Source organism: Eublepharis macularius, chromosome 3 (assembly GCF_028583425.1).
Source record: "Eublepharis macularius isolate TG4126 chromosome 3, MPM_Emac_v1.0, whole genome shotgun sequence".
NCBI classification, from domain to species: Eukaryota; Metazoa; Chordata; class Lepidosauria; order Squamata; family Eublepharidae; genus Eublepharis; species Eublepharis macularius.
Genome location: NC_072792.1, coordinates 95662756 through 95689242, shown reverse-complemented (window position 1 = coordinate 95689242; position 26487 = coordinate 95662756). Strand labels below are relative to the sequence as shown.

General features: G+C 44.5%; 1 protein-coding gene across 1 annotated transcript in view; it reads left to right on the top strand.

The window, feature by feature from the left end:
* SIM2 (SIM bHLH transcription factor 2) overlaps positions 1–26487 on the top strand; it is a 71705-nt gene that overhangs the window by 38253 nt on the left and 6965 nt on the right. The window contains exons 5-10 of the mRNA XM_054973072.1: positions 854–939; positions 5241–5440; positions 15982–16088; positions 19290–19437; positions 24082–24250; positions 25989–26397. Coding sequence (XP_054829047.1) covers positions 854–939; positions 5241–5440; positions 15982–16088; positions 19290–19437; positions 24082–24250; positions 25989–26397 — 1119 coding nt within the window. The remainder of the gene's footprint in view (positions 1–853; positions 940–5240; positions 5441–15981; positions 16089–19289; positions 19438–24081; positions 24251–25988; positions 26398–26487) is intronic.

Sequence of the window (26487 nt, the reverse complement as noted above, 5' to 3'; positions counted from 1 at the left end):
AAACACAAAGCTAATGAAATCAGAACCCACAAGCAAGCCCCCACCTGAACCTTAACTAAAACTCTCAAACACACACACGCATACACTTAAAAACAATACCAGTTCCCTCCCTCCCAAAACAGCTGGAACAGAACTCAAGCACGCAACAGTAAACTTTTAAACCTACTCAAACCAAGAACAGTTCCCCCCCCACTAACAGCTAGAATAGAAGTCAAAGCCCCAAAGGTAAACTTTAAAAGCAGATCAAAGCAGGAACAGTTCCCTCCCCCCCAAAACAGCTGGAACACAACTCAAACACCCAACAATAAACTTTAACACCAATTCAAACAAGGAATAGTTCCCCCTCCCTCACCAAAAACAGTGAAAATACTCAAACTCCCAACACAGCAAACTTTAACAACAGTATAAACAGGAACAATTGCCCCCCACACACCAAAAACAGAAATAAAACCTCAAATTCCTACCAACAAACTTTTAAAACAGTCTAAGCAAGAACAATCCCCCCCTTACCAAAAACAGTGAAAAAAAGTTAAACACCCAGCAGCAAAATTTAGAAACACAGTGAACAGGAACAGTCCCCCTCCGCCCAGTCAAGCCCCTAACCCTTTACACCTTTAACAACTGGAAAATAAAAGCCCCAACTGTAAACTATAAAGTTTAAACATTTAACACAATACCAGCCTCCCCCTCAAACAAATGCCCCAGCCAGAAGCTGCTTACACACAAACAAAGGCCCTACACACACACACAAACACACACAGATACAAGAATCCCAAAAAAATAAAGATTAATTTAAATCGACTTTTTAAAAACAATCCCTCCCCACCTTAAAATGTTTGCATTTTGTTTTCAGAGTATGAAATAGAAAGATCTTTTTTTCTGCGAATGAAGTGTGTCTTAGCAAAGCGGAATGCAGGACTGACATGTAGCGGTTACAAGGTAAAGTGCTGAAATTTTGGACATCTTCACAGAGCAACAGATTTTAATTTACAGGTTTATGTTAAGATAAAAATTCTCAGATTAGGGAAAGCAGGAAATGTGAACATCACGTGGAACAGATAAATAAGGATGTTTTTATTTCCCCCTCTTTCATCTTGTAAATTTTGTAGGTGAAAATTCAGTGCATTCCTACACCATAGACTTTAAAAATAGCTTTAAACTGTGTTCATTTTGATTTGAACCATTGTTCCTCCACCAGGACTGTCTCCTTAGCAACTTTACATCCTAGAGTTCTAGATTAAGCCAATGAGGATGATGTGACATTCTGCACCATCTGGAGTCTTCAAGTTCACTTTGAGGGGAGACCTATGCAGGGTGCATTACACTAGTCTGGTCTCGATGTTACCATTGCATGAATCCAGGAATAAGGAAAGCAAAAGGAAGCCTGGCATCAACAGCATTCTAGGAGCCAGTTGCATCTCAGGTTGTGGGGGCGGCTGTGCCTAGGAATTTGATTTTACAATTTGGCCTCTTCTCCCTCTCCTTGTTGATGAGGGCCTTGCTTATGTAATCCCTGTATTGGTAACCACTATATTGAATGGCGTGTACATGAGGCTGTCTTTGAAGAAAGGTCAGAAGTTTCAGTTATCTGAAAAACAGGAGATTGAGGGATCAGAAACTCAGGCTGTGGATTAGCCACCTCAACAAATAATCAGTTTGGACTGTCCTCCAGATCAGGCCCCTCAAGCTGTGGCCATGTAGTGAACTGGTGGTGAGTGATGGGAATGTTATTAACCCTCTGGGAGCAAGTTGAAAAAATCAGAAGAACCTGGTGGAGCCTAAACCAAGATCCGCAGGACCTGGGTGACAATCACCACTTCAGAGTATCAGTCCATTTCAGAAATCATATATTGGCCTCCCCGCATGACCAGAGTTGGTCAGGCGTAAGGCCCAGGTACTGGAACATGTGTTTTGACCGTTTGTTTTTTCAAGAGGTAATGAGTATTTCAGGTGCCAAAAGGTAATCAGCTGGGACAACCCATGAGCTCTTGCACATCCTATAGCAATTGTAGGAACCCTTTCCTTTAGCATATTGCAGGATTAATTTATGTGCTCAAGTCTAGAAGTAGATTTTGGTTTGGAAATAATGCCATTTGCTTCCAGAGGTTTTTTCTGTGAAGTGGCAGTGCCTGCCTTAGGGATGGCTTTGGCTGTTCACTCTAGTGGGGATCGCCAGTGAAATCATGACAGACCAGACTATACCTTTTATTTCAGTGCCAATGGACAGCACTGCCGCACAATAGGCATTTGACAACTTTTTACTTCCATTTACCAGATGTCCAAATCACCTAGACCTAGCAAGTCTAATAGGAATTCTTGTTTCCAGGAGGTACAGGTGAATCCATCTAACCAAGAACATAAATAAAATACCACCAGAGAAAGTGTTGAGGGAACCCTAGTATCCCATACCCCAGAAAGCGGTACAAAAATGTCCAAGTCTGTGCTATGCTGCAAATGGAGGCATAATTCCAATTACGACTGAGCAATATAACCATGTCATATTGATGCTGAAGCCAAAAGATTTGTGTTTCTGCTTTGTAAATAAAATTACAAAGTTTAATGCCTAGGACCATCCTCATCAGTTGAATGATGCCCAGGTGTCAGGGACTGGGGTCCAAATCTCCTGTTTGAGACTTCCCACTTCTGAGAAGATGCATGATCTCTAAGAAAAGAGGTGTCATAGCCATCCATGTCCTGAATCACCTCAGTGACATTATTACAGAGGAAGGGAAGCCAGTCATCTGACATAGCTATGTTGGGTTTCTCTGTTGCTGTCTAATAGGGTGGCTGGAGAAAGATGTTGAATAGGCAGACCCAGTGGCTGATTGCACCTCTGCTGATGAGTGGTGAGCTGTGGAGACCTGGATATTTCATGAAAGGCAGGTGTGTCACAGACAGTCTGAAACAGATACTGATTGAACAAGGGAAGCAGCCCCGATAGTTGTTTTTTTTTATATTTGCAAAACGTCTTCTTAGATACGTTCTTATTGTTCCATTCTGAGAAACAGATAAGTTCCAATGGATGTCCAGAATAATCTCTACATCTTGTTCTGAACAAGTACAACATATACTATATTTATTATCATGAGAAAGGTCTTTTATAGTTTAGAGAGAAACTCATGGCATACTATTGGGAAATGAGAAATTGGAGGATTTTGCTATGGTCTGTATTATTGAGCCTTTATTAGGAAGCCACATCCAAAATGCCCCTGAATCTCTCAGACTTGGGTGTAGCTCTTTCTGAAAGTGCTTTGGCAAGATTCTTAAAATTATACTTTATCTTTTAGATCTAGGATAGATAAGGGATGATGACATGTATGTGTATCTTCTAGTATCTTTGACACAAGGACTTGTCTTTTGCATCTTTGTGATTTTTGTATATTTGACTGTTTCAAGATTGATTAGATTGTTTTTAAATAAAAATCTTAAAAGACAACATGGAATGATTTTTGGTTGAGATACATGGTGTTCAGTTTGCATGTGGAATAAATAAATTTCTGATTTCTCTTCATTCAAGAAGAGAAAGAGAATCCGTGATGCGATTCTCCACCAAGGAGAAGAGCAGTGGAGCGGATTCTCTCTCTCCCTGTCTCACTTGCAAAAAGACACCCTGGATTTCCTGCCTTCCATTATGTCCACCTTCCCCTCTGCCCCTGAGCTTCTGGAGGAAAACCTGAGGCAAGGCTTTTTGCAAGAGACAGAGAGAGAATCCCTCCCATCGTTCTTCCCCCAGTGGAGAATCGCATTGAGTGGCTGTTCTGTGTAAGAATACACTACCCAGGGAACCTTATGGGACCTGACACATAAAGAACACATGTCAGGCATCTCGTGTAGTCTGGCTCTTAGTTTCCATGTGTCCATTTCAAAAGGAATGCTCCCTCCAACAAGAGATACAATATTCCATGACAGATGGAAGGCAGGATAGCTGCCTAGCCTGTAGCCAGATATTTAAATCATAGACTTCCCAAGCTAAGGAGAGCTCCTTCTCTTCCTCTGTTATAGCCAGAGATGTGATATCATGGTGAGGTGGAAGAAGAAAAGGGCAAGACAACCCCTTGCTCTAAATCTGAAGCTAGTCCAGGGTGGATAAGTGAAAAGCCTCATCAGAAGCGATAACACACTTTCCCATAAGGATTTACTTTTGCTGCCTCACATTCTTTCCAAGGAGAAGCTGCTGTTACAAGGTGCTCCTCTCGGCATCAGTCTGGTCTTTAGTGATTACAGCTATTTTTGTTGCTTCCACTGGTTGCTTCCTCTTTGTTGCTTCCTTCCTTTTATTTCCTTATCAAATGGCAAGTTTCTCCTTTGCAAAGACAACTGTTATTACTGAGGACCAGAATGACTGGGGAGGGAAGAGAGATGAAAGGGAGAAGAGGTAATTTCTTCCCAGAGTTTGAGGCTGGTTAAGGTTGCAGTCTTGAGTAGTAATGTGAGTGGGAGGAAGCACCATTGAACTCAGTGGAACTTACTGTTGAGTAAATGTTCATAGGATCAGGCAATCTTCCCTCCCCTCATGTCCTACCTCCCATACTATTTGCATGCTGTATTCATGGTGAGACTTCACCATCACAAACACAGAACTTTTTTCAGTGCATACATGCACATGTATATGTGATTGACAAAATCTTGATGAAGAAACTTGCTCAGATGTAGTTATATGCCAACTAATAGAATTCTGTAACTTTTTGTGGCCTATTTTGTAGTTTTCTATACATGTAACTGCTTAACATAACTAGGTAACTGTGTTATGTCTAATTGCAGCTGTTGCAAATCATCATCCTTCTTATTATTTTTGCAGTGTTACAAAATAGACTTTTAACCTGCTGTTCACATATTTTCCTCTCTGTACTTTGTGTATAATAAAAATCCTGCTGATTGAGAACTCACTGCATCTCTAGAAGTGGGCTCAGTCACAAAACCTTATGCTGCAATAAATTTGTTAGTGCTTAAGGTTTCACTTTTTCACAGTATCCTTCATGTATAATAAAATATGTATGAGTTAACAAAGAAGAATTATCTATCAAAAAGACAAATGTTAATTAATGTAAAATGAATTATAATTTACTGTTGGCATACAATGAATTGTTTCTATCTTTTATTACAAATTAGTTAGACATTTAGACATTTAGACTTTAACAGACTATGCAAGCAAAAAGTTATAAAGAAAATTGTTTTTTTCTGGTTAAGGTGCAATTTTGAAGTCTTTCCATAAATTTACACTTTTCCCCACTCCATACTAGGTGATCCACTGCAGTGGCTATTTGAAGATAAGGCAATACATGCTGGATATGTCTTTGTATGATTCCTGCTACCAAATTGTGGGACTGGTTGCTGTAGGGCAGTCTTTACCTCCTAGTGCAATTACTGAGATCAAGCTTCATAGTAACATGTTTATGTTCAGAGCAAGCCTGGACTTAAAATTAATATTCCTAGATTCCAGGTAAGTAAAAGTTTATTTAAAACATTTCTGTCCCATCCCTCTATATGCTAACTCTGCCAAACTACAGCAGCAATGTTTTGTTTGGATTAGTAGGATTTTTGAAAACTAAGCCATAAGGTTTTACAGAAGTATCTACTGCTTCTTCTTTATTGAAAAGATAAACAATTGACTGTTACACCTGTAACATATAGTGTAAGGTTTTAATGACTACAGTGATTATGTGTTTTTTGTTTTCTGCTGAAATATCACTGAAATAACCAGTCTTCCTGAAGAATTCGGTTTGGTTTTTGGGTTTTTGTTTTGAATAGCTGGCTTTGTATAAACTGCTGTAACACTCTACTGCAGAGGTGGCAAATGAGGGACAAGCTGAATACTCAAGTTCAAACAGGAAACCTTTGGCAAAGATTTATTCATGTTAGAATTTTGAAATTCACTTTATATTTTAATCACAAGATGTCCTTTCTTTCATCTTTTCTTCCTAAAGCTACAGTCCTAGTCACACTTACTTCCTATTACAATCTTACTCATATTTGTTAGCTGAGTGTAAACAGAACAGAAGTTACGCTGTGCTGATTAAAGAGGCAGAAAGTTTGAGGAAATACATACTTGATAGTGAAGAGGGAGAGGGATGGAGTCCTTGCTATCTGACTACATCTTGTAGAGAGACTGAATAAGGCAGGAGAGAGAAGAAGCAGGATATTGCCCTGTTTAGCCAATAGGAGACAAGACAAGGAAATGACCCCCAGGAAACAAGAGAGATGCTGCTCTCACTGTCCTAACTAAGTGATCCTAGCTGCCCCCTGCATAGAAGGCTCTTCTACCTTTCTTGCTGCTGCAGTACACCAGACATTGCAATTTCCAACAATATTTACACAGACTTACTTCCAGTGTCTGACTTTTCAGGAAATAGACACTGGATTGGGCTGCAACTTTTTTGGATAGTTAACATGTTTTGCTGTGGAGACAGCAGTTTAAGTAATAATTTAACTAATGTAAAGTGGGCTTTTACTATAATGCCACTATGAATTCTCACAGAAATAGTGGAAAGCCCAGCGCAGCAGAAAACAGTGAAAGTGTAAATAAAAAAAACCCTGCTGGTATTAAAATTCACTTTTGTTGACAAGAGACTTATGACAACTATTCTGGCTGGTTGAAGCGAGGGAAGGGAAAATCCCTACAGGAAACACCAACACTCAACGTGCAAAACCGCTCTTATTAATAAATATTTAGTTTTCCAAAGTGCAATGCCTCTTATTTCTTTAATAAGAGGCATTTGCCTCCAGTAGGTGAAACCAGATATTCCAAGCAGAAGGGGGGGCCTCCACGCTCAATCTGGGGCCGGCTACGAACACAGATTTCGTGCCACCTTCTTCAGGAGCGTGTCACATTAGCCCTAGGAGGAAACAACATCAATTTCCAACCTACTGGAGGAATTCGAGTTGGAAAGAACTCCATAAGAGGAAAGAATAAACAAAAGAAAAAAGTGTTTAAAGGACTTTCGTTGGACAGAGTTTTTACTAAACCTGGAAGTCTATTTGTATACTGCGCCAACTGTACATATTCTGTAGAGTTTGTGTATTGGATGAACTTCTTGCATGAATGAATCTGTAACATTGTTTAAAGAAATAAGAGGCATTTGCACTTTGGAAAACTAAATATTTATTAATAAGAGTGGTTTTGCACGTTGAGTGTTGGTGTTTCCTGTAGGGATTTTCCCTTCCCTCGTTTCAACTGGTACTATTACAGGAACGGCCCTTTTTTGTCCTCTCTAACTATTCTGGCTGAGCTGAGTGTTTCTTGCACCTGCTTGGTTTTGTCTTCTCTGGGCCTTGCACTGTTCCCTTTTCAATATAACTTAATAAGGGGAGCAATGAATAATGCTGGTGGATGAAGGCTTTTGTGAGCATCAGATCCTGGGATTGGAAATAAGAGGGCTAACATGACTTTGCCCCCTAAAGATGGTTTTAGGTGGGTAGCCATGTTGGCCTGCAGTAGAACAGCAGGATTTGAGTCCAGTGGCACCTTAGAGACCAACAAGATTTTCAGCGTGAAAGCTTTAGTCAGAGCTTACACTCTGAAAATCTTGTTGGTCTTTAAGGTGCCACAAGCCTTAAATCCTGTTTCCCCATAAATGCTTTTTAAGATCATCCTCTGCAAATTTCATGTAAAATATTCAATGTCCATGTGAAAATGAAATACTGATAATATTTGCTGATGCTTGGTTGTAACTCAAAATTGACAGGGAGTATAGTGTAGTATTTTACAGAATTTGCACTTGATGTATTTCATGCAAGTTAAAAATTATGTGTAGCTTTAAAAATGAATGACAGTAGTCCTTGTTGCTAATCAAGTAGCTGCCTGGCCACACAGTGCATTGAGTTAAGAGACTGGTTGATGCCAGTGCTCTGTAAGTTTTGTGAACTGTGAGATAAAATTTTGCTATAAGTTTCATGCTCAGTTAAATGATAATGACTGTCAGGCTTTGTGGAAAATGCATTTATCCTGAATGACTTCCATCAGAAAAGCAGTGATATTCCTGTTATTTTTAAACTTTTATTTTTATTTATAGTCTGCCTTTCTCACTGAGGCACAAGAAGGACTACACAGCGTAATTACATTCAATAAACAATACAATAGGTTATAGATTGCAGACATTTGAAAACAAGCATAATTTCAAATACAGAAATGAAACATTGCGGAAACAAAATTTAATTAATTTAACAGCATGGAAACTATCCAATAGGAGCATATCTACATCACCAGACAGTACCTGGTAGTATAAACTATAGTCCCTGTCTCTTTGCCAAAGGATCTCTCTCAGCCATTTCTTACAGCACAGCTCTATTATCTGAGTGAAAAAGCCCTCCCAGATAATTCAGTTTTGCAAAGTTTGTGGAAGGCCAGGAGAGTGGCAGGTCTCCTGACCTCTTCAGGCAGGCCATTCCACAAGGTGGGTGCCACAACAGAGAATGTGCATGTATGGGCAGCGACTGATTTTGCGGGGTGGTATCTGCAGAAGGTCCTGTTCAGATGAGTGAAGCTGCTGTGGCACAGCATAGGGAAAGAGGCGGTCCTGCAGATATGAGGGGTCAAGGCCACGGAGGCCTTTGTAAGTGATAGCCAAAACCTTAAATTGAGCCCAGTAGCTGATGGGTAGCCAGTGGACTGCAGAATGGGAGTAATATGCATGCTCTGCTTAGCTCCTGATGACAATCAATTTGTGGCATTCTGCACTGTCTAGTTTCCAAGTTCACTTTGAAGTGGATCTTTATAGAGTACATTACAGTAGTCTAGTCTCAGTTTAGGTGGCCAGATTGGCCTTGTCATGGTACGGTGCCATTTTCCAGGCCACGGGTTGGGAGAAAGCCATATTTGCAGCTACATTTACTTGCTTCTCTAGCAGCAGCACTGGATCCAGTAGAACTCCTAGGCTCTTAACTAAATCAGCATGGGTCAACTGAACCTCATAGAAAGTGAGAAGCACAGTGTTCTTCAGTATCTCTGCCTTCCCAACCAGCTTCACTTCTGTCTTGCCTGGATTCAGTTTCAATTTGTTCGATTTCAGCCATTTGACCACAGCTATCAGGCAGTGACTCAAGTCCGAGATATAGAGCTGAGTGTTATCTGCATATTGTTGACATCCAGTTCCATATCTACAAATGATTTCTCCTAAAGGCTTTATATAGAGGTTGAATAACATGGGGGGATAAGAGTACACCTTGTAATACCACACAAGATAATTCTCACACTGAAGATAGCTGGTCACTAACAGTAACTCTGAGTCTGCTTCATGAGGTTCCTCTGCTTCATGAGGAACCATAAACCATCCAAGGCACAACTCATGATACCCACTTCTGCCTCCAAACACCTCAACAAGATGGCATGGTCTCCTGTATCAAAGGCTGCAGATAGATCCAAAAGGAGCAACAAAGAAGCATGGCCTTTGTCTATATTCAGATGGAGGTCATCAGCTAAAGCCACTAGAGCATTCTCTGTTCCATAGTCCAGCCTGAAACCAGACTGCAAAATGTCCAGAGCACCAGAGTTATGTAAGAATACCTGGAATTGGTTACCAACTGTTCCCTCAATCACTTTGCTCAGGAAGAGCAAATTAGAGAGTGGATAATAATTGGCCACATCATTTTTGTCTAGGGATGGTTTTTTAAGTAGTGGGCAAATGACCTCGTCTTTGAGTAGCCGAGGAAAGATGTCCTGAGCTAGTGACTGATTTATGATAGACATAAAGGACTCATTTATGTGATCTTTACATGATTTTAGCAGCCAAGATGGGCAAGTGTCCCATGCACAAGGAGTGGCCTTCTCATATGCCAGGCTCTTGTCACTATCCATCACTGTAACTGGGCCAGATTGATTCAGAAATGTGCCAGAGGGTACATTTAGCATTTCTTCTGCCTTACCTAATAATGCTGGCATCCAGATCAGAGCATATTTGTGGTGGGTACATGAATGTACAAGGGCGTTCTTCTTTCCATCTCTCTTATTGTCATCTCAGAGAAACAAAGCATGGAACTAATAGCATTTCCCCACTATCAACACTTTCCAGAGACTAAACATACATTTAAATACAGACCTCTAGTTTGGGAGTCCTTGGGTCAATCATTCATTCTCATTCTCAGAGCCAAGTTACAAGTGATGCCTGACACAGGTTGAACACTTGTCAGCTTCCCTCAGATTTTGATGGGAAATATAGGCATCCTGGTTTTGCAGCTTGGCTCTCCATTTAATTTAAATTTACAGAACCATCCCCCCACCACACCCAGTGGAGGGGAAGGGGGACTCCTGGAAGAGCCTGACACCTGCACTCCCCTCTCGACCACATATTCTCCCTCCCATAGACTGCTGCTCTGTAAACTTCAATTAATTGGAAAGCCAAGCTGCAAGACCAGGATGCCTACATTTCCCATCAGAACTTGAGGGAAGCTGACAAGTGTCCAACCTGTGTCAGGTGTCACTTGTAGCTTGGCTCTCATTCTCATTCTCTCTCACCTCCCTGGGTTATTGTTAGAGTAAACTTGCAGGGTGACAACACCTGTGTCTTTGAAGAAGGAAAGGATAAAATTATAATAAATCTTTACTTCAATGACTACAGCAGCTTCAGTAACACAGGTCCAGTCCACAACCAGATGATGCATGACCCTCTGGTGAGAAAGCGCTGTGCATCAGAATGATCTTATCCTGTGAGGGAGAAAGTCAAGGGACTGAGCCCCTCCATCAACAGGGAGTTACAAACACCGTCAGCCCGACCTGTGGCCACACTTCCTCCTCTGCTGGGAGGGACCTCAGCTGCAGAGGCTGGCATTGGGAGGGTTCAGGAGAGGAGGGCAGCTGGTACAAATCAGCAATTCAGAGTAGCCGCCCCACCTCTTTTTTACCTGCCAGTGCTCCCTTGCTCCTTCTGAAGCTGGGACTCCAGAGTCAGATAACTTGCAAGGGGACTTGGGTGGTTGTTGTTAGTCAGACATTCTGGACTTTTCTCTTCTTTCCTTGAACGAGTGCAAAGTGCTCCAAATTTTCCGCTAAGTCCCCCAGTACACTTGTGACCCGCCACCGTGTGTACATACTCTCCTGCCTTGCTCAAAAAGTCCCTGCAGCAGGAGGCTGCTGGGCATAGCTTCCGGCTGCCACCTACTTAACTGAGTTCATGAGTGGCACAGCTGGAGTTTATGTAGGGTGCGTGGGCAACTGATCGGGCACGAGGAGGGGGGGCTTGCCCACCCCAGAAGTGCATGCGGATTGGTCCCTGCGGTAGTTGCCATCCTAAGCCCTATTCAGGCCACATGGGGAGGGCCGTGTGCTAGGAGGATGGCCCGAGTTTTCCCATTCAATGGGTGCCTGTGGGCTGCGCCTCCTTTTTTCATGGCATAACTTTCTGCTGTTGCAGGGGGCATTTCCGGGCCTGGAGAGGAAGCCGTCTAACTCGTGGCCCACCCCCCAGCCTGCCCTCTCCGCCGCCAGCGCGGGACCTTGCACTGCACTTATGCCTCTGCCCTGCCGCCAAGCATGCTCACTGGTGGCAACCCATATGCAGTAGTGCGCCTTGTGTGGCCACTGGTGAACAGGGGTTACCCCCACATAAGTGCCATTTACATGCGCACAAGCCTTAATTCTCTCCCTGTGCACTTTCCACACCTTGCCTTAGGATTGCACAGTTACTTGAAGAAACCAGATGAGTGCATGAAGAACTAAGCATAGTTTTTGTCTCAGAAACAAATCACCATGACACCTGGGCCATGTGTCTCAAATATTAACTAGCAGTGGGCCTGGTGGGTACCCAATGCTAATTCAGGCCATAATAACAACAACAACATTTGATTTATATACTGCCCTTCAGGACAACTTAAAACCTACTCAGAGCGGTTTACAAAGTAGTATTATTCCCACAACAACCACCCTGTGAGGTGGGTGAGGTTGACTGACCGAGGGTCACCCAGCTGGCTTCAAGTGAAGGAGTAGGGAATCAAACCCAGTTCTCTAGATTAAAGTTCCATCACTCTTAACCACTGGTGTAGTGCCCATGGAAGCCTCAAGTATTTTTCTGGCCCAGCATTTTGCTATCTGTGATTAGGTAATTAAATCCTTTTCCAGAAGTTTTGGCAACTTTGCTGAAGGTTGTGGTTGTGAGCAAACAGTCCCAATTAACCAGTCAGTAGAGGTAATATACATAATACCTGTCACTCTTGTCAACAAATGGAGACACTGCTGAAGATTTACCTTCCAAAAACTGGCATCTGATAGAAAGCAAGATCTGCTATTCACAGGGCTGGTGCACCCATTGAGACCAGGTAGGCAGTTGCCTCAGGGTGTGCGGCGCAGGAGGGGGCGGCAGAGGAGGCGCTGGGGGCGGGAGCACGCGCCACGGAGCTGCAGCCTCCCAGCCCTCCCGCCCCATGCTGCCGCCGCCGCCAACACACGCCCCCAGTTGGGCGCAGCAGCCGCAGGCAGGCATCTGGGGCGGTGCAGGGTAACCGAACAGGAGAGCTGGGAGGCCACCCATGCGCCGTCCCAGCTGCCCGCTGCAGCAATCGGGCCGGCTCGTGTGCATGCGCCTTGATGACGTCACGTGACGTCATTACACAGGCTGGTGTGTGTGCATGCGTATGTGTATGCAGGCTGGTGTGTGTGCATGCGTATGTGCATGCGTGCGTGTGCAGCCGGCTGGCTGGCTGGCCAGCTGCGGGCACCGGAAACCCTGGCGCCGCTCCTGGCTATTCATCCTGATACAGAAAATCAGTAGGTACTGTATAGTGCTCAATAAATATAAGTGCAACATTTTCTTGTTGCACTTGTCTTGTCTTAAAGGATTTTGTATGTTATTTTATATGATAAAGCTTGTAGCTTTAACTAGATGCCCTCAGTGGCTGTTGCTGTGGAACAATAACAGTTTAGTTAGTATTCCAGGCTCGGTTTCTGTCAGTAAAAGGCAGGGGCAGGGGGCAGGGCTTTTTCCAGGGCTGTTATGGCTTTTGACAGAGGACTCATTGGGGCCAGGCCAATAAGAAAATACCAGATGACTTAATACCACATGACTTGAATGACTTACCCGGGCTTGGCTGATTGCTGCTGTTCAACAGTAGCATCCCCCACCTAAAGCAAGTGTAGTGTAGCGGTTAGAGTTTCAGAGTAGACCTAAGTCTCCTGGATCCTCTGGTGTGAAAGTTCACTGGGTGGCTTTAATCCATCACACATTCTCAGCCTAACCTACCTCACAGTGTTGCAATGAGGATAAAATGGAGAAGAGGAGAATGATGTAGACTTCTCTGAGTCCCCATTGGGGAGAGAAGCAGTTTATAACTTGTCCCTGAGCTCTGGAGTCTTTCCCAGAGCACTTGAGGCTGTGGTGAGGCCTCTTTTAAAGAAATTATTGCTGGATCCAGCTGACCTGCTCAGTTACTGCCTGGTCTCAAACCTTCCGTTTTTGGGAAAGGTGATTGAGCGGGCAGCAGAGAACCAATTGCAGAATTTCCTGAAGGAATCCTCGGCCCTAGATCCCTTCCAATCTGGTTTTCGCCTGGGACATGGGGTGGAGACATTGCTGGTCGCCCCCACAGACACCTGGATTGAGGTGGATCAGCACTGCTGATTTTATTAGATCTTTCAGCAGCATTTGATACGGTCGATTATGACCTTTTGACCTACTGCCTCGCCGATGTGGGAATTCAGGGGACCAGGGCTTCTTTGGGTCCCCATTGGGGAGAGAGGCAGTTTATAACTTGTCTCTGAGCTCTGGAATCTTTCCCAGAGCACTTAAGGAGGCTGTGGTGAGGCCTCTTTTAAAGAAACCATTGCTGGATCCAGCCGACCCGCTCAGTTACTGCCCAGTCTCGAACCTTCCGTTTCTGGGAAAGGTGATTGAGCGGGCAGCGGAGAACCAACTGCAGAATTTCCTGAAGGAAACCTTGGCCCTAGATCCCTTCCAGTCTGGTTTTCGCCTGGGACACGGGGTGGAGACATTGCTGGTCCCCCTCACAGACACCTGGATTGAGGTGGATTGGTGTTGCTGATTTTATTAGATCTTTCAGCAGCATTCGATACGGTCGATTATGACCTTTTGACCCACTGCCTCACCGATGTGGGAATTCAGGGGACAGCACTACAGTGGCTCATCTCTTCTTCATGGTTGGGGACAGAGGGTGGCGCTAGGGGATAAGTTATCGTCCTGTCGGCCACTAATACGTGGTTTGCCGCAGGGGGCAATACTCTCCCCATTATTGTTCAATATCTATATGCGCCCCCTCATCCAGTTGATGCGGAGTTTCGGGCTTGGGTGCCACCAATATGCGGATGACACCCAGCTATATCTGTTGATGGACGGCCAGCCTGGATCTGCCCCAGATGTCCTGGAGCATGCTTTTGAAGCCGTGGCTGGATGGTTGAGGCAAAGTCAGCTGAAGTTAAACCCTGTGAAGATGAAGATCCTGTACTTGAGTTGCGGAAACATGGATTCGGGACCCCGGCTCCCTGCATTCGATGGGGTGGTGCTTATGCTGGCTCAGAGAGTCAAGAGCCTGGGGGTGATCCTGGATGCCTTCTTGACAATGGAGGCCCAGATCACTGCAGTTACCAGGTCCTCGTTTTTCTGTCTTCGACAGGCCAGGCAGCTTGCCCTGTATCTTTCGTCCCGCGGCTTGACTACAGTGGTCCAGGCAACAGTCACCTCTATGTTAGACTACTGTAACTCACTCTATGCAGGGCTTCCCCTGAACCTGATCCGGTGGTTACAGCTGGTGCAGAATGCGGTGGCACGTGTCATCACTGGATTGGCAGTGCATAAGCATATAATGCCGGCACTGCTTCAGCTGCACTGGTTACCAGTGGAGTACTGAATCAGGTTCAAGATTTTGATTTTAACCTATAAAGCCCTATGCAGACTGGGACCGGTGTATCTGCAGGACCGCCTCTCCCCGGATGAACCCTAGAGGACTCTGGACTCTTCGCTTTAGTGAGAAACATCTGCTAAAGTTCCTGGCCCCAGGGAGGCCCACCTGGCATTGACCAGGGCCAGGGCCTTTTCGGTCCTGGCCCCAGCCTGGTGGAATGCACTGTCTAATGAGACCAAAGCCCGGCAGGATTTATTTTTCCACTGGGCCTGCAAGACGGAGCTGTTCCGCCAGGCATATGGGCGGTGCTAAGCGGAGCCCTCCTGGCTGGCTGATGGTGGAATAGGCACTCCCCACTACCAATACCCCCATTTAGTAATCTCCTTTACTGCTAAGATGCTCTGGAGATGATTAAGGCTGGGTCGGTTGGATTTTTGTGCTGCTATGTTCATGTTTATTTGTATTTTAAATTGTATAATTCTGGATTTTTTATGGTTGTTAACTTATATTAATGGTTTTATGTATTTTAATTTGTATGTGTTTGTAATCCGTCCTGAGCCTGCTGGTGTGGGGAGGGTGGAATATAAATCAAAAATAAATAAATAAAAATAAATGAATAAATAAAGTAAATTTCTGAATATAGATGAAGATGGGGGGGGCAGATAAAAGGTAAGTTGTTTAGTGGATTTGAAGGAGAGAAGGACATAGGGAAAGATGAACATATGGAGGCTGCCAGGAGGAGAGAATGAGGAAATAGTGTGGGAAAGTACCCTCCCCACCTAGAAGTCCTTGCAGGTTCCCCACCATGCAACTGGGCCTGGTTTAGCTTACACCATGTAACTGGATCATAGGGGAGAGGCTCCTGGGGGTGGGGGAAGAAAGCTGAAAATTGGGAGGGGGCAGAAAATGGTGGGTGGGAAGGAGAGAAGGAAGCAGGAAAAGTGTGGAGAGGCTGTGGGGGGCAGGGAAGGGAAAGAAGACATAGTGGGGGAGCAGAAATGAGATGCCCCTGCAAGTCCTTGCAGGTCCCCTACTTGTGTACATAAAATTCCAATGTAACTATGGTTAAAAATAAGTTAACAATTCTGAAAGGTTTTCAGCGCTCCCATTTAAGCAGCTTCTTTCTATTTGACATTTGGGACTATTTAGTATTTGTTTACTATAGCAAAATACTTGCTTATTAGCTATATTTTTCTGTTTTAGAGTGACTGAATTAACTGGATATGAGCCACAGGATCTGATAGAGAAAACTCTTTACCACCATGTGCATGGATGTGATGCATTTCATTTACGATATGCTCACCATCTCTGTAAGTAATTGAAAACAAATAAAATGATTTGGTAGTAATGCATGATGGCGCACCTCATTTTTCCATTGCTTATACCTTTGCTAGGTAATTGGAATCTGGCAAAACTTTCCAGTGTATGAGTATGTAGGAAATACCCCAGCCATGCAGTAGTCACTTATTATAATTTACCTCTGGGTTTCATATGCATTCATACACAGAGCAGTCTTCCATGTAGGAATTCTGTAATGTGTGAATCTGCCAAACAAAAGAGTTCTGCAAGCACATTACATTGTAGTACAGTAAAGAAATTCTAAGATCTAACATGTTGCATCATATACTTCTATAGTCTAGACCATAAGTGGACTTAGATGAAAGTGTGGAATAAAAAGATGATAAACATCAAAATATGCACTTTGTTAATGCAGCTGTAATATTTAATGGAAGATTGCCCAGAAGACTGCAGAACAACTTGCCAAATTTCTGTAATGTCAGAAGAAAAAGTAATAAAAATAGCATTGTCATAAGAATTAGTAAGACAAGTAAAATTTATGAACTGTTTCTGGAGACATGATGTTGAATTCTGAAGTGAGCAATCTGGTACTTTTAAATAAGATAAGAGGAGGCCATAATAAAATGACTTCCCCATATTTTATGGAGAAAGGTAGGAAAGAAATGCTGTTAAGGTTTGGATTTGCTGTAGGTTAGATGTCTATGCAGCCTCTGGGATCTCACTATAGCAGGTACCTTACAGCTGTCTGCATTGCAGTTGGTTGGGCATTGCCCCAGTACAAATAGCAAGCAATGAGTTGTGCTTTTTCTTATGCCTACAATTGCTTACCATACTCCATATTTTTGTAGCATTTAAAGTCAAAAAGGTACAAAGTAGAGACAGGGAAGTGAAAAGTACTACACCAACTATTTCATTCATTCCTGGTGATACTGATGAGGTTTGCAATACCAAAGAAGATCGTGAAATGAAGTAGTAGGCTGGCCCAAACCTGCTGAAATGAACACCTAAAGCAGAGCCCTGAGATTAGGTGTGCAGTACCTTTGGCCTGCTTTGTCCACTTTAGATAATGTCTTTAAATAGTACAGAATGCCTGGACAGAGGGCATTTGCCCTTGCAAGTGCAGCAAGGTGCAGCAGGCAAAGTGGCCTGCTGCACCATAGCTGCATGCATGGGGGGTGGGGGTGAGGAGCTGAAAAAAGTAAGATGGGGACAGTACCACTGAACTTAGGCAGACAAAAAGAAATGAAGGACCTATGGAAGAAAAGATGTAGGAGAAATAGATAAATCTCTGAGGAGAACCCTGAGGAAATCATTCTTAAAGTTGTTCTAGCAAAAATTCAGTCCAAAGACAACTGAGTGGGAAGGCACTCCCAACTAGAGATGGGCATGAACCAGAATATGAACCAAAAAACCCCATGAACCAGGCCGGTTCGTTGGTCGCGAACCAGGTTCGTGGAAGCTCGTTTCCATGAACTTCCATGGAACGGGTCCACTGGTTCCGTTTGGTTCATATTAAAGGGCAATGCTGCAGTGGCAAGGAAGGGTGCAGTTTAAATGGTCATTTCCCCAGGGAAATGGCCATTTAAACTTGCTTGCAAGCGGCAGGTCCCTTTAAACTATCAGCTGGCAGGCGGCAGGGCCCTGCCCCTCGCTGCCTGCCAGTTGATAGTTTAAAGGGACCTGCCTTGCAAGCGGCAGGGCCTTTTAAATGGCCTAAACCCCACAAACCCCAGCCCCAGCCCCACACTTACCTTGTCTTTTGGCTCCAGTGTTCTCCGTGGCCATGGTGTCCTCCCCCTCCTGCAGGCCCACAGCCATTTGAGGGGCGGGAAGGCCATTTTCAGCTTCCTCCGCTGCTCTGTGGGCCTATGCAGCAGCAGTGGAGGCTGAAAACGGCCTTCCCGCCCCTCCTGAGAGGAGGCCGTGGGCCCACAGGGCAACAGAGAATGCCGGAGCCGCGAGACAAGGTAAGTGTGGGGCTGGGGCGGGGTGGGTGTGGAGGGAGCTGGGGTGGGGGGCTAGGGCTCAGGTTTGTGGGGTTTGGGCCATTTAAAGGGCCCTGCTGCTTGCAAGGCAGGTCCCTTTAAACTATCAGCTGGCAGGGGGTGAGGGGGGATCCCCCCTGCTGCCTGCCAGCTGATAGTTTAAAGGGACCTGCTGCTTGCAAGCGGCAGGAAAGGGCCCTTTAAAGGATCAAATGCCCCTTTTCCTGCCGCTGCTAAGCGGCCGGAAAGGGGCATTTAAACCCCACGAACCACAAACTGCATGGTCCGGTTTTTTTTGTGGTTCGTGCCCACACGAACACCACAAGGCATACTCAGAGAAGTCGCCTTTGTCCTTTGAAGCCTAAACCACTTCTGTTCTAGTCGCATTTAAGTGAATGCAGTGTGACCATGAAGAAGCACAATCAGTTCACAAATGGCTACAAAACGATTTTAAGGTAGCACAAATGAAAAAAATCTTCCAAGCTTACTCAGCTGGTTACAGCAGATCCCAAGAAGCCCAGCTCTGTACATGTTACCTTGGTAATTAACTAAAAACCCCACCTTTTATTCTAGAAAGACTTTTCTTAAGTTTCTCAGTTCTGTCTCCTGACTGTGTAACTAAGATGCAAGTCAAAATGACAAGATTTGATCAAAACGTAACACTTCCTCTTTCACAAAGGTGTGGGTTTTTTGGGGAAATTATTAAGGCTAGAGCCAGGACAACAGCAGCTTCAGAGAAATTGTAGTATGCATGCACCTCTCTCTCTCCACCGTTTGTCTGTTCCAAATTCCTCACTCTCCAAGCCATTTTCTCCTGTATGAGATTTGAAACTCAAAGCTGCTTTCCCCAGAAAAAGTAGCTGTGCCAATATTTCAGACATCTGCATGTAACATGTACTTCTGCATTAAGAAAAAAAGGGTTAGAGTGACTCTTGAAATAAAAAACTAAGTTTATTGAAGTATGTCCTCGTATGAAAAGTTCAGTTATAGTCAAATGTTGTTTGCTTCTCTCTTGTTATAAAAAAATAAATCAAAGTAATATAATCTGAAGGGACATGATGTAGCATTACTTGAAGCAAAGTTTGGGTCTGATCACAGATGGAAGACTGCCTGAAAATTGTACCTGCAACTTCTTGAGCTCCATAGAGCAGAGGAAGGGTGTGAAGACAATTTTAAAAGATTCCAAACATATATGAAAATAAATACATGTCATGTTATGTTTTATAGTGTTGGTGAAAGGACAAGTCACAACCAAGTACTACCGACTGCTGTCAAAGAACGGTGGTTGGGTTTGGATTCAGAGCTACGCTACCATTGTACACAATAGCCGTTCATCACGACCTCACTGTATAGTGAGTGTCAATTATGTTCTAACGTAAGTCCCTATTTCCTATCACCCTAAGCAACATTCATTTCACCCACTGTCTTGTGCATATTTGTAGTTAATCTTCCTTTTTTCCTTCTTGTATTGGAACTATGTTTTAACATTTTTTTGCCAGAATCTAGTCAAATTTGCCACTTTCCCTCAGAGAAAATTGATGTTACTTTGGTACAACTCACTTAATGTTGTAAGCCTACAACCTATTTATGGGCCCAACAGTTGAAGATCAATGTCAGAAAATCAATAGCATCCAGAGATGAAACATGGAATTGGTCCCTAGAAACTTTCTTAAGCTCTTATTCTTGTCATCAGAAAAATAACAAAAATCACTTTATGTTAAATTTAGTTCTTTTTAAGGAGTCCTTGAAAACATGGCTGTAAAATGCACTGGTGACTAACTTCTGAAAGCAAAATTTTAAAATTCTGTTTTAGATGGTAAATTTATGACTTTAGGAGGCTGGTAAGTGCTTTGGTTTGGTGTAGTGGTTAAGAGCAGTGGGACGCTAATCAGGCGAACTGGGTTTGATTCCGCACTCTCCTCCTCTTGAAACAAGCTGGGTGACCTTGGGTCAGTCCCAGCTCTTCTAGAGCTCTCTCAGCCCCACCCACCTCTCAAAGTGATTGTTGTGAGGATAATAACAACACACTTTGTAAACCGCTCTTAGTGGGCGTTAAGTTGTTCTGAAGGGCGGTATATAAATTGAATGTTATTATTATAATGTTATTATTTGGGTCACTGTAGTAGGCAGTATTTTGGATCTACTTCCTAATGGAATTAAGATTTTGGAAATAATGCAAGGAATGAACCCCCGGTACTGGCCTTGTGTTCTTGTAGCTATTACACTGCCATGCAGTGCATTATAATGACATTTTCAGGATTTTGAGGGTTCTCAGGCAACACAGCCTCAGAAGGTCCTTTTAATTTAGAAGAGGAAAGATATTGAAACTGCTAGATTCCTCCAATGCTGTTTCTGATCTTCTTGAGTGGTTCATAACAATGAGGATGGGGACATTGTTGGGATGTTAGGCTCTTTAACGAACTTTGGCCTGACTATGCTCCTTTTGGAGTGGGCCCTAGTTCACCAGACCACAATGTTGCAAGCTTGCATCATATGTACCCACAGTTATACTGAGCAGCAAAGATACCTACAACCATGCTGATGGTCTTCTGGTATCAATAGCCAACAATGCCAGTCACGCAACACTAAACTAATAACAAGTTGAGAGAATATCTAATCATTGCCTGCACATAACATTATATATCAACCTTGTAGTTATAACTAAAGGAACTTTCCATTCAGTCATGTACCATGGCAGGCACTGTACAGTTCTTATTGGGAAGAACACAAAGTAGATACAGATATCAAATTCCAGAGTGGTAGATATGTGTTTTTTTCCCCTACAACTGACCAATTTTGATGACACTTTGAATGCTAACATTTGTTGTGACATAAGCCTTTGTGAAATAGATGAAGAGGACACAGACCTAGCGTGCTTATACCGTAATTAGTCTGTTAGTCTGCAGAAAGGTGTCAGTCATATGGCTCATAGGCCCAATCTGGCCCTCCAAGGGCAGTCATGCAGCCTATGAGGCAGCCCTGTCAGGGGTTCCAACCTTCCACTCCACTGAGGTAGGGATCCAGCTTAGCTGTGGTAGGCAAAGCAGCCAACTGAGCAGTGCCTAATTGGCTGACACCACCACCTGATGCAGCTGATGAACAGTCCACTGCAGGGGAAGGCTGCACTCACTTCCTAGTTCTTGTGAGGTTGACTTTGAGTGGGATATGTATGGAGGGAAGTAAGAAGTAGTATCTTTACCACTAATCGAATCTAAAGGGTGTCAAAGTTCTTGCTGGTCCAGTGGACATAATTCCCATCCACCACATTCTGTATGCATTGCGGGAGGAGAGGAGGTCAGCAGTGTATGCCCAGGTGTATATTTTGTAGAATACTGAATCAGGGTTCACACATTCAGGAGATCTGGTGTAGTGTAATGGTTAGAATGTCAGACTAGGATCTGGGAGACCCAGGTTTGAATCCCTGCTCTGCCACAGAAGCGCACTGGATGACTGTAGGCCAGTCACAGTCTTTCAGCCTAACTTACCTCACAAGGTTTTTGTGAGGATAAAATGGAGGAGAGGAGAAAGATGCAGGGCCGGATCGACGAGGGGGCAGGGGGTGGTAGTCTGCCCCCAGCACCGCCAAAGAGGGGGTGCTGGGCACAGCTGCCAGGAGCGCACAGGCGGCAGCGCGGGGGGCTGGGAAGCTGCCCGCGCCATTTGCCTGCCCCGCAGGACGGGGTGGCTGGCTTGCCACATGCACCCTGTCCTGCAGGGCAGGCAAAAGGCAGTGCGGGTGACTGGGAAGCCGCCCGCGCCATTCACACGCCCCGTGCCCCCTGTCCTGTGGGGCAGGTGAATGGCAGTGCGGGTGACTGGGAGGCCGCCCACGCCATTTGACTGCCCCACAGGACGGGGGCGGCCGGCTTGCCGCACACACCCTGTCCTGTGGGACAGGCGAAAGGCAGCGCGGGTGGCTGGGAAGCCGCCCACACCATTCACATGCCCCGCAGGAGAGGGGGCGGCCGGCTTGCCATAGGCACCCTGTCCTGCAGGACAGGCGAAAGGCAGCGCGGGTGGCTGGGAAGCTGTCTGTACCATTCACATGCCTCGCAGGACAGGGGGCGGCCGGCTTGCTGCACGCCCCCTGTCCTGCGGGGCAGGTGAATGGCAGTGCAGGTGGCTGGGAGGCTGTCTGCGCCATTCGCCTGCCCGCAGGATGGGGCAGCCGGCTTGCTGTGCGCCCCCTGTCCTGCAGGGCAGGTGAATGGCAGCATGGGTGGCTGGGAGGCCACCCGCACCATTCACCTGCCCTGTAGGACAGGTGAATGGTGCGGGCAGCTTCCCAGCCACCCGCGCTGCCTCCGCCAATTCCGCGGCATGCCAGGGCAGCTGGCGAACCGTGCTAGTGACGTCATCACATGGGGACGCTTCTCCCCATGTGATGACGTCACGGAAGTGATGTCATCACACAGCAGCAGGAGCGAGGAGCCGGACTTCGGTTGCCCTGGGCGCCGGCAACCCTAGATCTGGCCCTGGAAAGATGTAAGTCACTTTGGGTCCCCATTGGAGAAAAAGGTGGAGAGTAAGTACATAAATAAGTGCTGAAGAGTAAAATGCTGTGTAATAGGGGTGCCATCCAGCATTTTCCTTTGGAAAGTAGGTGAGTGACTGAGAAATCAAGACAGCTGTTCAGCACTAAGGCTACAGTCCTAAGGGCACTTTCCTGCAAGTAAGCCCCATTGAATGAAATTGGATTTCTGAATAGATTTGCTGAGGCTTAGAGCCGAAACAGACGAGAAGAGTTCCCTCAATTCAACCTGGGTTGAATTGCCTCAAGGTTTGACGGGAAATGTAGGCATTTCTCCTTCCCGTAGCTCAGAGGAGGAGGGGGGAGGAGGAGGGCTCCTCTCGCCCGGCCGCTGCCGTTCCCAAGCGCGAGGGACTCGAGGAGCCTGGAAAATGGCTGGGGGATGCTCTTAGGCTGGGGCGCGGCGGCGGCGGCGCTCTTGCTGCTGCTGCTCGCCGCTGCCGCCGCCGCCTCTCTCGCCGCTGGAGAAGGAAGCCAAGAGGAAGGAGGACGAGAGGAAGAGGCTGGGGGGGCGGGGGGGCTGCAGCAAGAGCGCCGCCGCCGCTGTGCCCCAGCCTAAGAGCATCCCCCCGCCACTTTCCAGGCTCCTCGAGTCCCTTGCGCTTGGGAACGATGGCGGCCGGGCGAGAGGAGCCCTCCTCCTCCCCCCTCCTCCTCTGAGCTACGGGAAGGAGAAATGCCTACATTTCCCGTCAAACCTTGAGGCAATTCAACCCAGGTTGAATTGAGTGGACTCGTCTCGTCTGTTTCGGCTCTTACTCTCTAATAAAAGCTATGACACTTAGTAGGGACACTTGCAAGGAAGACTCAGTGGGAGCAGGAAATTATAAGCACCTTCTATCTCCTCCTTCTTCCCTGTAAGTGCATTTGCCTTTGCATTCCCCTTATTTTGGAAGTTTTAGAGCATGAATTTGTAGAATTTGGCTGTAGGAGATTGCCACTCTAATGTCCTTCATGCTAAAAATGAGGTAATATTAGGAGAAATGTGTGCTATGGTTGTGAAAAAGGACAGCTTATCAAATTATTAATACTAATGCTATGTCTTTTAAAACTTGTATCTATTTACCCTATGGCATTGTTTATGGAAATGTCCTTGATACTTTATAGAAATGTACTTGATACTGATTGTACTAATCTCATACTGTGTGATCTGCCTTGAGTCTCAGTGAGAAATTATTTTGCTTTCTGATAATTTATAGTATGCATGGTCCAACTGTGTTAGCTTATGTTAGAGCTCTCATAACAAATCAGTTTGACACCCTGGTCTATAAGTGCTAAAGTTATGTTTCAAAGTTGAAGGCAGGCGCCTTAACTTAAGCTTTCATTAATTTTGGGGTGCATGAATGAAATTTGTGAGACCCTTAAACTAAAGATTTTTGACCCTAGAATATTTCAGTGCTATATTTATGTTGATAGGACTCACAGTGAGAAGAAAATTAGACCTGTTTTTAAAACCGTTCCCCCGTTAAAATGATTTTTTTTTGGCAGGGAAATAGAATATAAGGAACTTCAGTTATCATTGGACCAGATCACCATTTCTAAGTCACAGTTTTCATACAGAAGCTCAGTGTCTACCTCACAAGAAACACGAAAAGCAACAAAACCTAGAAGTAATAAAATGAAGATGAAACATAGAACAACTCCTTACCCACGGCAGGTAATCCCTTATTCTGAAGAACATCCCATTTTATAACAGAAAGATGTATGTGATGGCAAATAGAATTGTGGAGATATCATTGGGATTTTCTTTGTAATCAGTGAGCATGTTTCTCTTATTTTTTGATCCTACAAATTGCTGCAATGGTCTGTAAGCATGTAGCATTAGGAATAGACTGCTGCAGTATCAGATTTGTATAATCGTTGCACTGCAGTGTCAACCAGTACACAGAATTAAACTGGTACAATAGCATGTGTCAAAACTGCTGCATTGCAGTATTCACTCTTGAGACAGGTTCCTAGGATCGGCATGCAAAGCCAGCACACAGAAAAGAAACAGGTAAAAAGGAGACAGTACACAGGGAAATGCTTCTAATACTAGACATATCCTATCAGCCTGTGTATTAGCATGCTTTGTGTGTCATAGTAATATGCTGTAATGTAATTTGCAGATGAAAATGGCATAGCAGATGAGACTTGTTACACGTAGGATGCCGCTGTAGCAATGAAGGCTACTTAATCAGGTGTTTGGAGTGAGTGTTACATTAAGTAAGTTCTACGAGGCTATGGAGAATTTTGAGCAGAGTTATAGGAAACAAGCCAGGACAAAATCTCAGGGACATCTGTTTAGCAAGTTAGTAAAATATAAAAGATTTGTGGGCATGGAGTAGTTGAAACAGGGATGAGGTAGGAGGGTACATGGGTGAAGACTAATGGGACCAAAGAATAATAAAAGAAATACAGAGTTATCTGAACTTGTATGCAAAATAAGAAGGGGGGAGCACTCTCCTACTGCCCCTCTAGAACTTTGTTAACCAATCTTCAGTTGTACAGCCATAATCTGTGCAGTACAAATAGGAAGAATCTGGCTATTTGTGTAAGTTAGTCTAAAATTCTTACTTTTCAACAGGTGTATCTGCTTAACAAGAAGGACCCCCACCAATTCTAGTTACTTCTACATTCTTTGAAGAACACAGACAATTCTTAAACTCTTTCATTTCCTGCTGGTGCTCTGTAAATTCCTGATAAGTAGCATTTCTAAATCTCGGTATCACAGATTAATTGCAGAGGGGGCCATCTCTGAATGCAAAAACATTTGGCTGTTTCTCTTTAAAACAGCAATAAATTCTAGTTAAAATAGTGTTTGTTAGATTAGATTTTTAACACCTGAATTCTGGCAAAAGCTGCAGTGGAAATTATATTAGTTGCTCTTTTAAAGATTATTTCTGTATTCATGCTGCATGTTTATTCAGTACTGGCTCAGAGGAAAGAAAGCAGTAATTGAAAGTTATTTCCTTGCAGTTTAGAATGTTTCATCCAGCCTCTCAATTGCCTATGCCATAATTGTGTTAGGGCTCAAAACTGTAGCAGCTGTTTGCAGTTTCTGAGCTGAGTGAAATAGGTAAAATAAAAAAGCATATCTGAGCATATGCAGGGTGCCTCCCCTCCTTACCACTGAGTACTTACAGTCTGCCCTGTACAGTTAAGGAGCTTAGCAACCACTAGGTCAGATGGCAGGAGTTCAAGAAGAACACAGAAGGGTGTTCAAGAAGGGTTTGAGCCCCAGCACTTCCCCTTTTTAGAAATTAACCATTGTCAACTCCTCTTAGTTTACATGAACTGGTGTGCCTACAGTTCAAGGTAGTACTTGGCTACAGTGTACTCTGTTAGTCTGTTATACTGACAGATTTCAGAGTCAGCTATTAAACACTTTTCTTTCGTTTTATTTGCTTTTTCAGCAATACGGCTCCTTCCAGACAGACAAACTGGAATGTAGCCAGGGTGGAAGCTGGAGATCTAACTCCACAGCAAATTCTGCCACCATCCAAGAACAAACCTTCCATTCAGAAAACAGCGAACTTTTATATACCCCGTCATACAGCTTACCTTTCTCTTACCATTATGGACACTTCCCTGTAGACCCTCATGTATTCAGTAGCAAAAAACAAATGCTGCCTTCGAAATTTGGGCAGTCTCAAGGAACACCTTGCGAAGTAGCTCGATTTTTCTTAAGTACGCTTCAGACAAGTGGAGAGTGCCAGTGGCATTATGCCAATTCTCTGGTACCAAACAGTCAATCACCATCTAAAAGTCCTCCTGATCAGCCAGCAAGCACTGTACGCCATAATCTCTTACAGGGCTATGAAGGTATGTATTTCATCGGGGCGGGGGGTGGAAACCCTGAAACTGCTATACTCAAGAAAAAATGTTTGTTTAAAATCCTTTTTCAGTTATTAA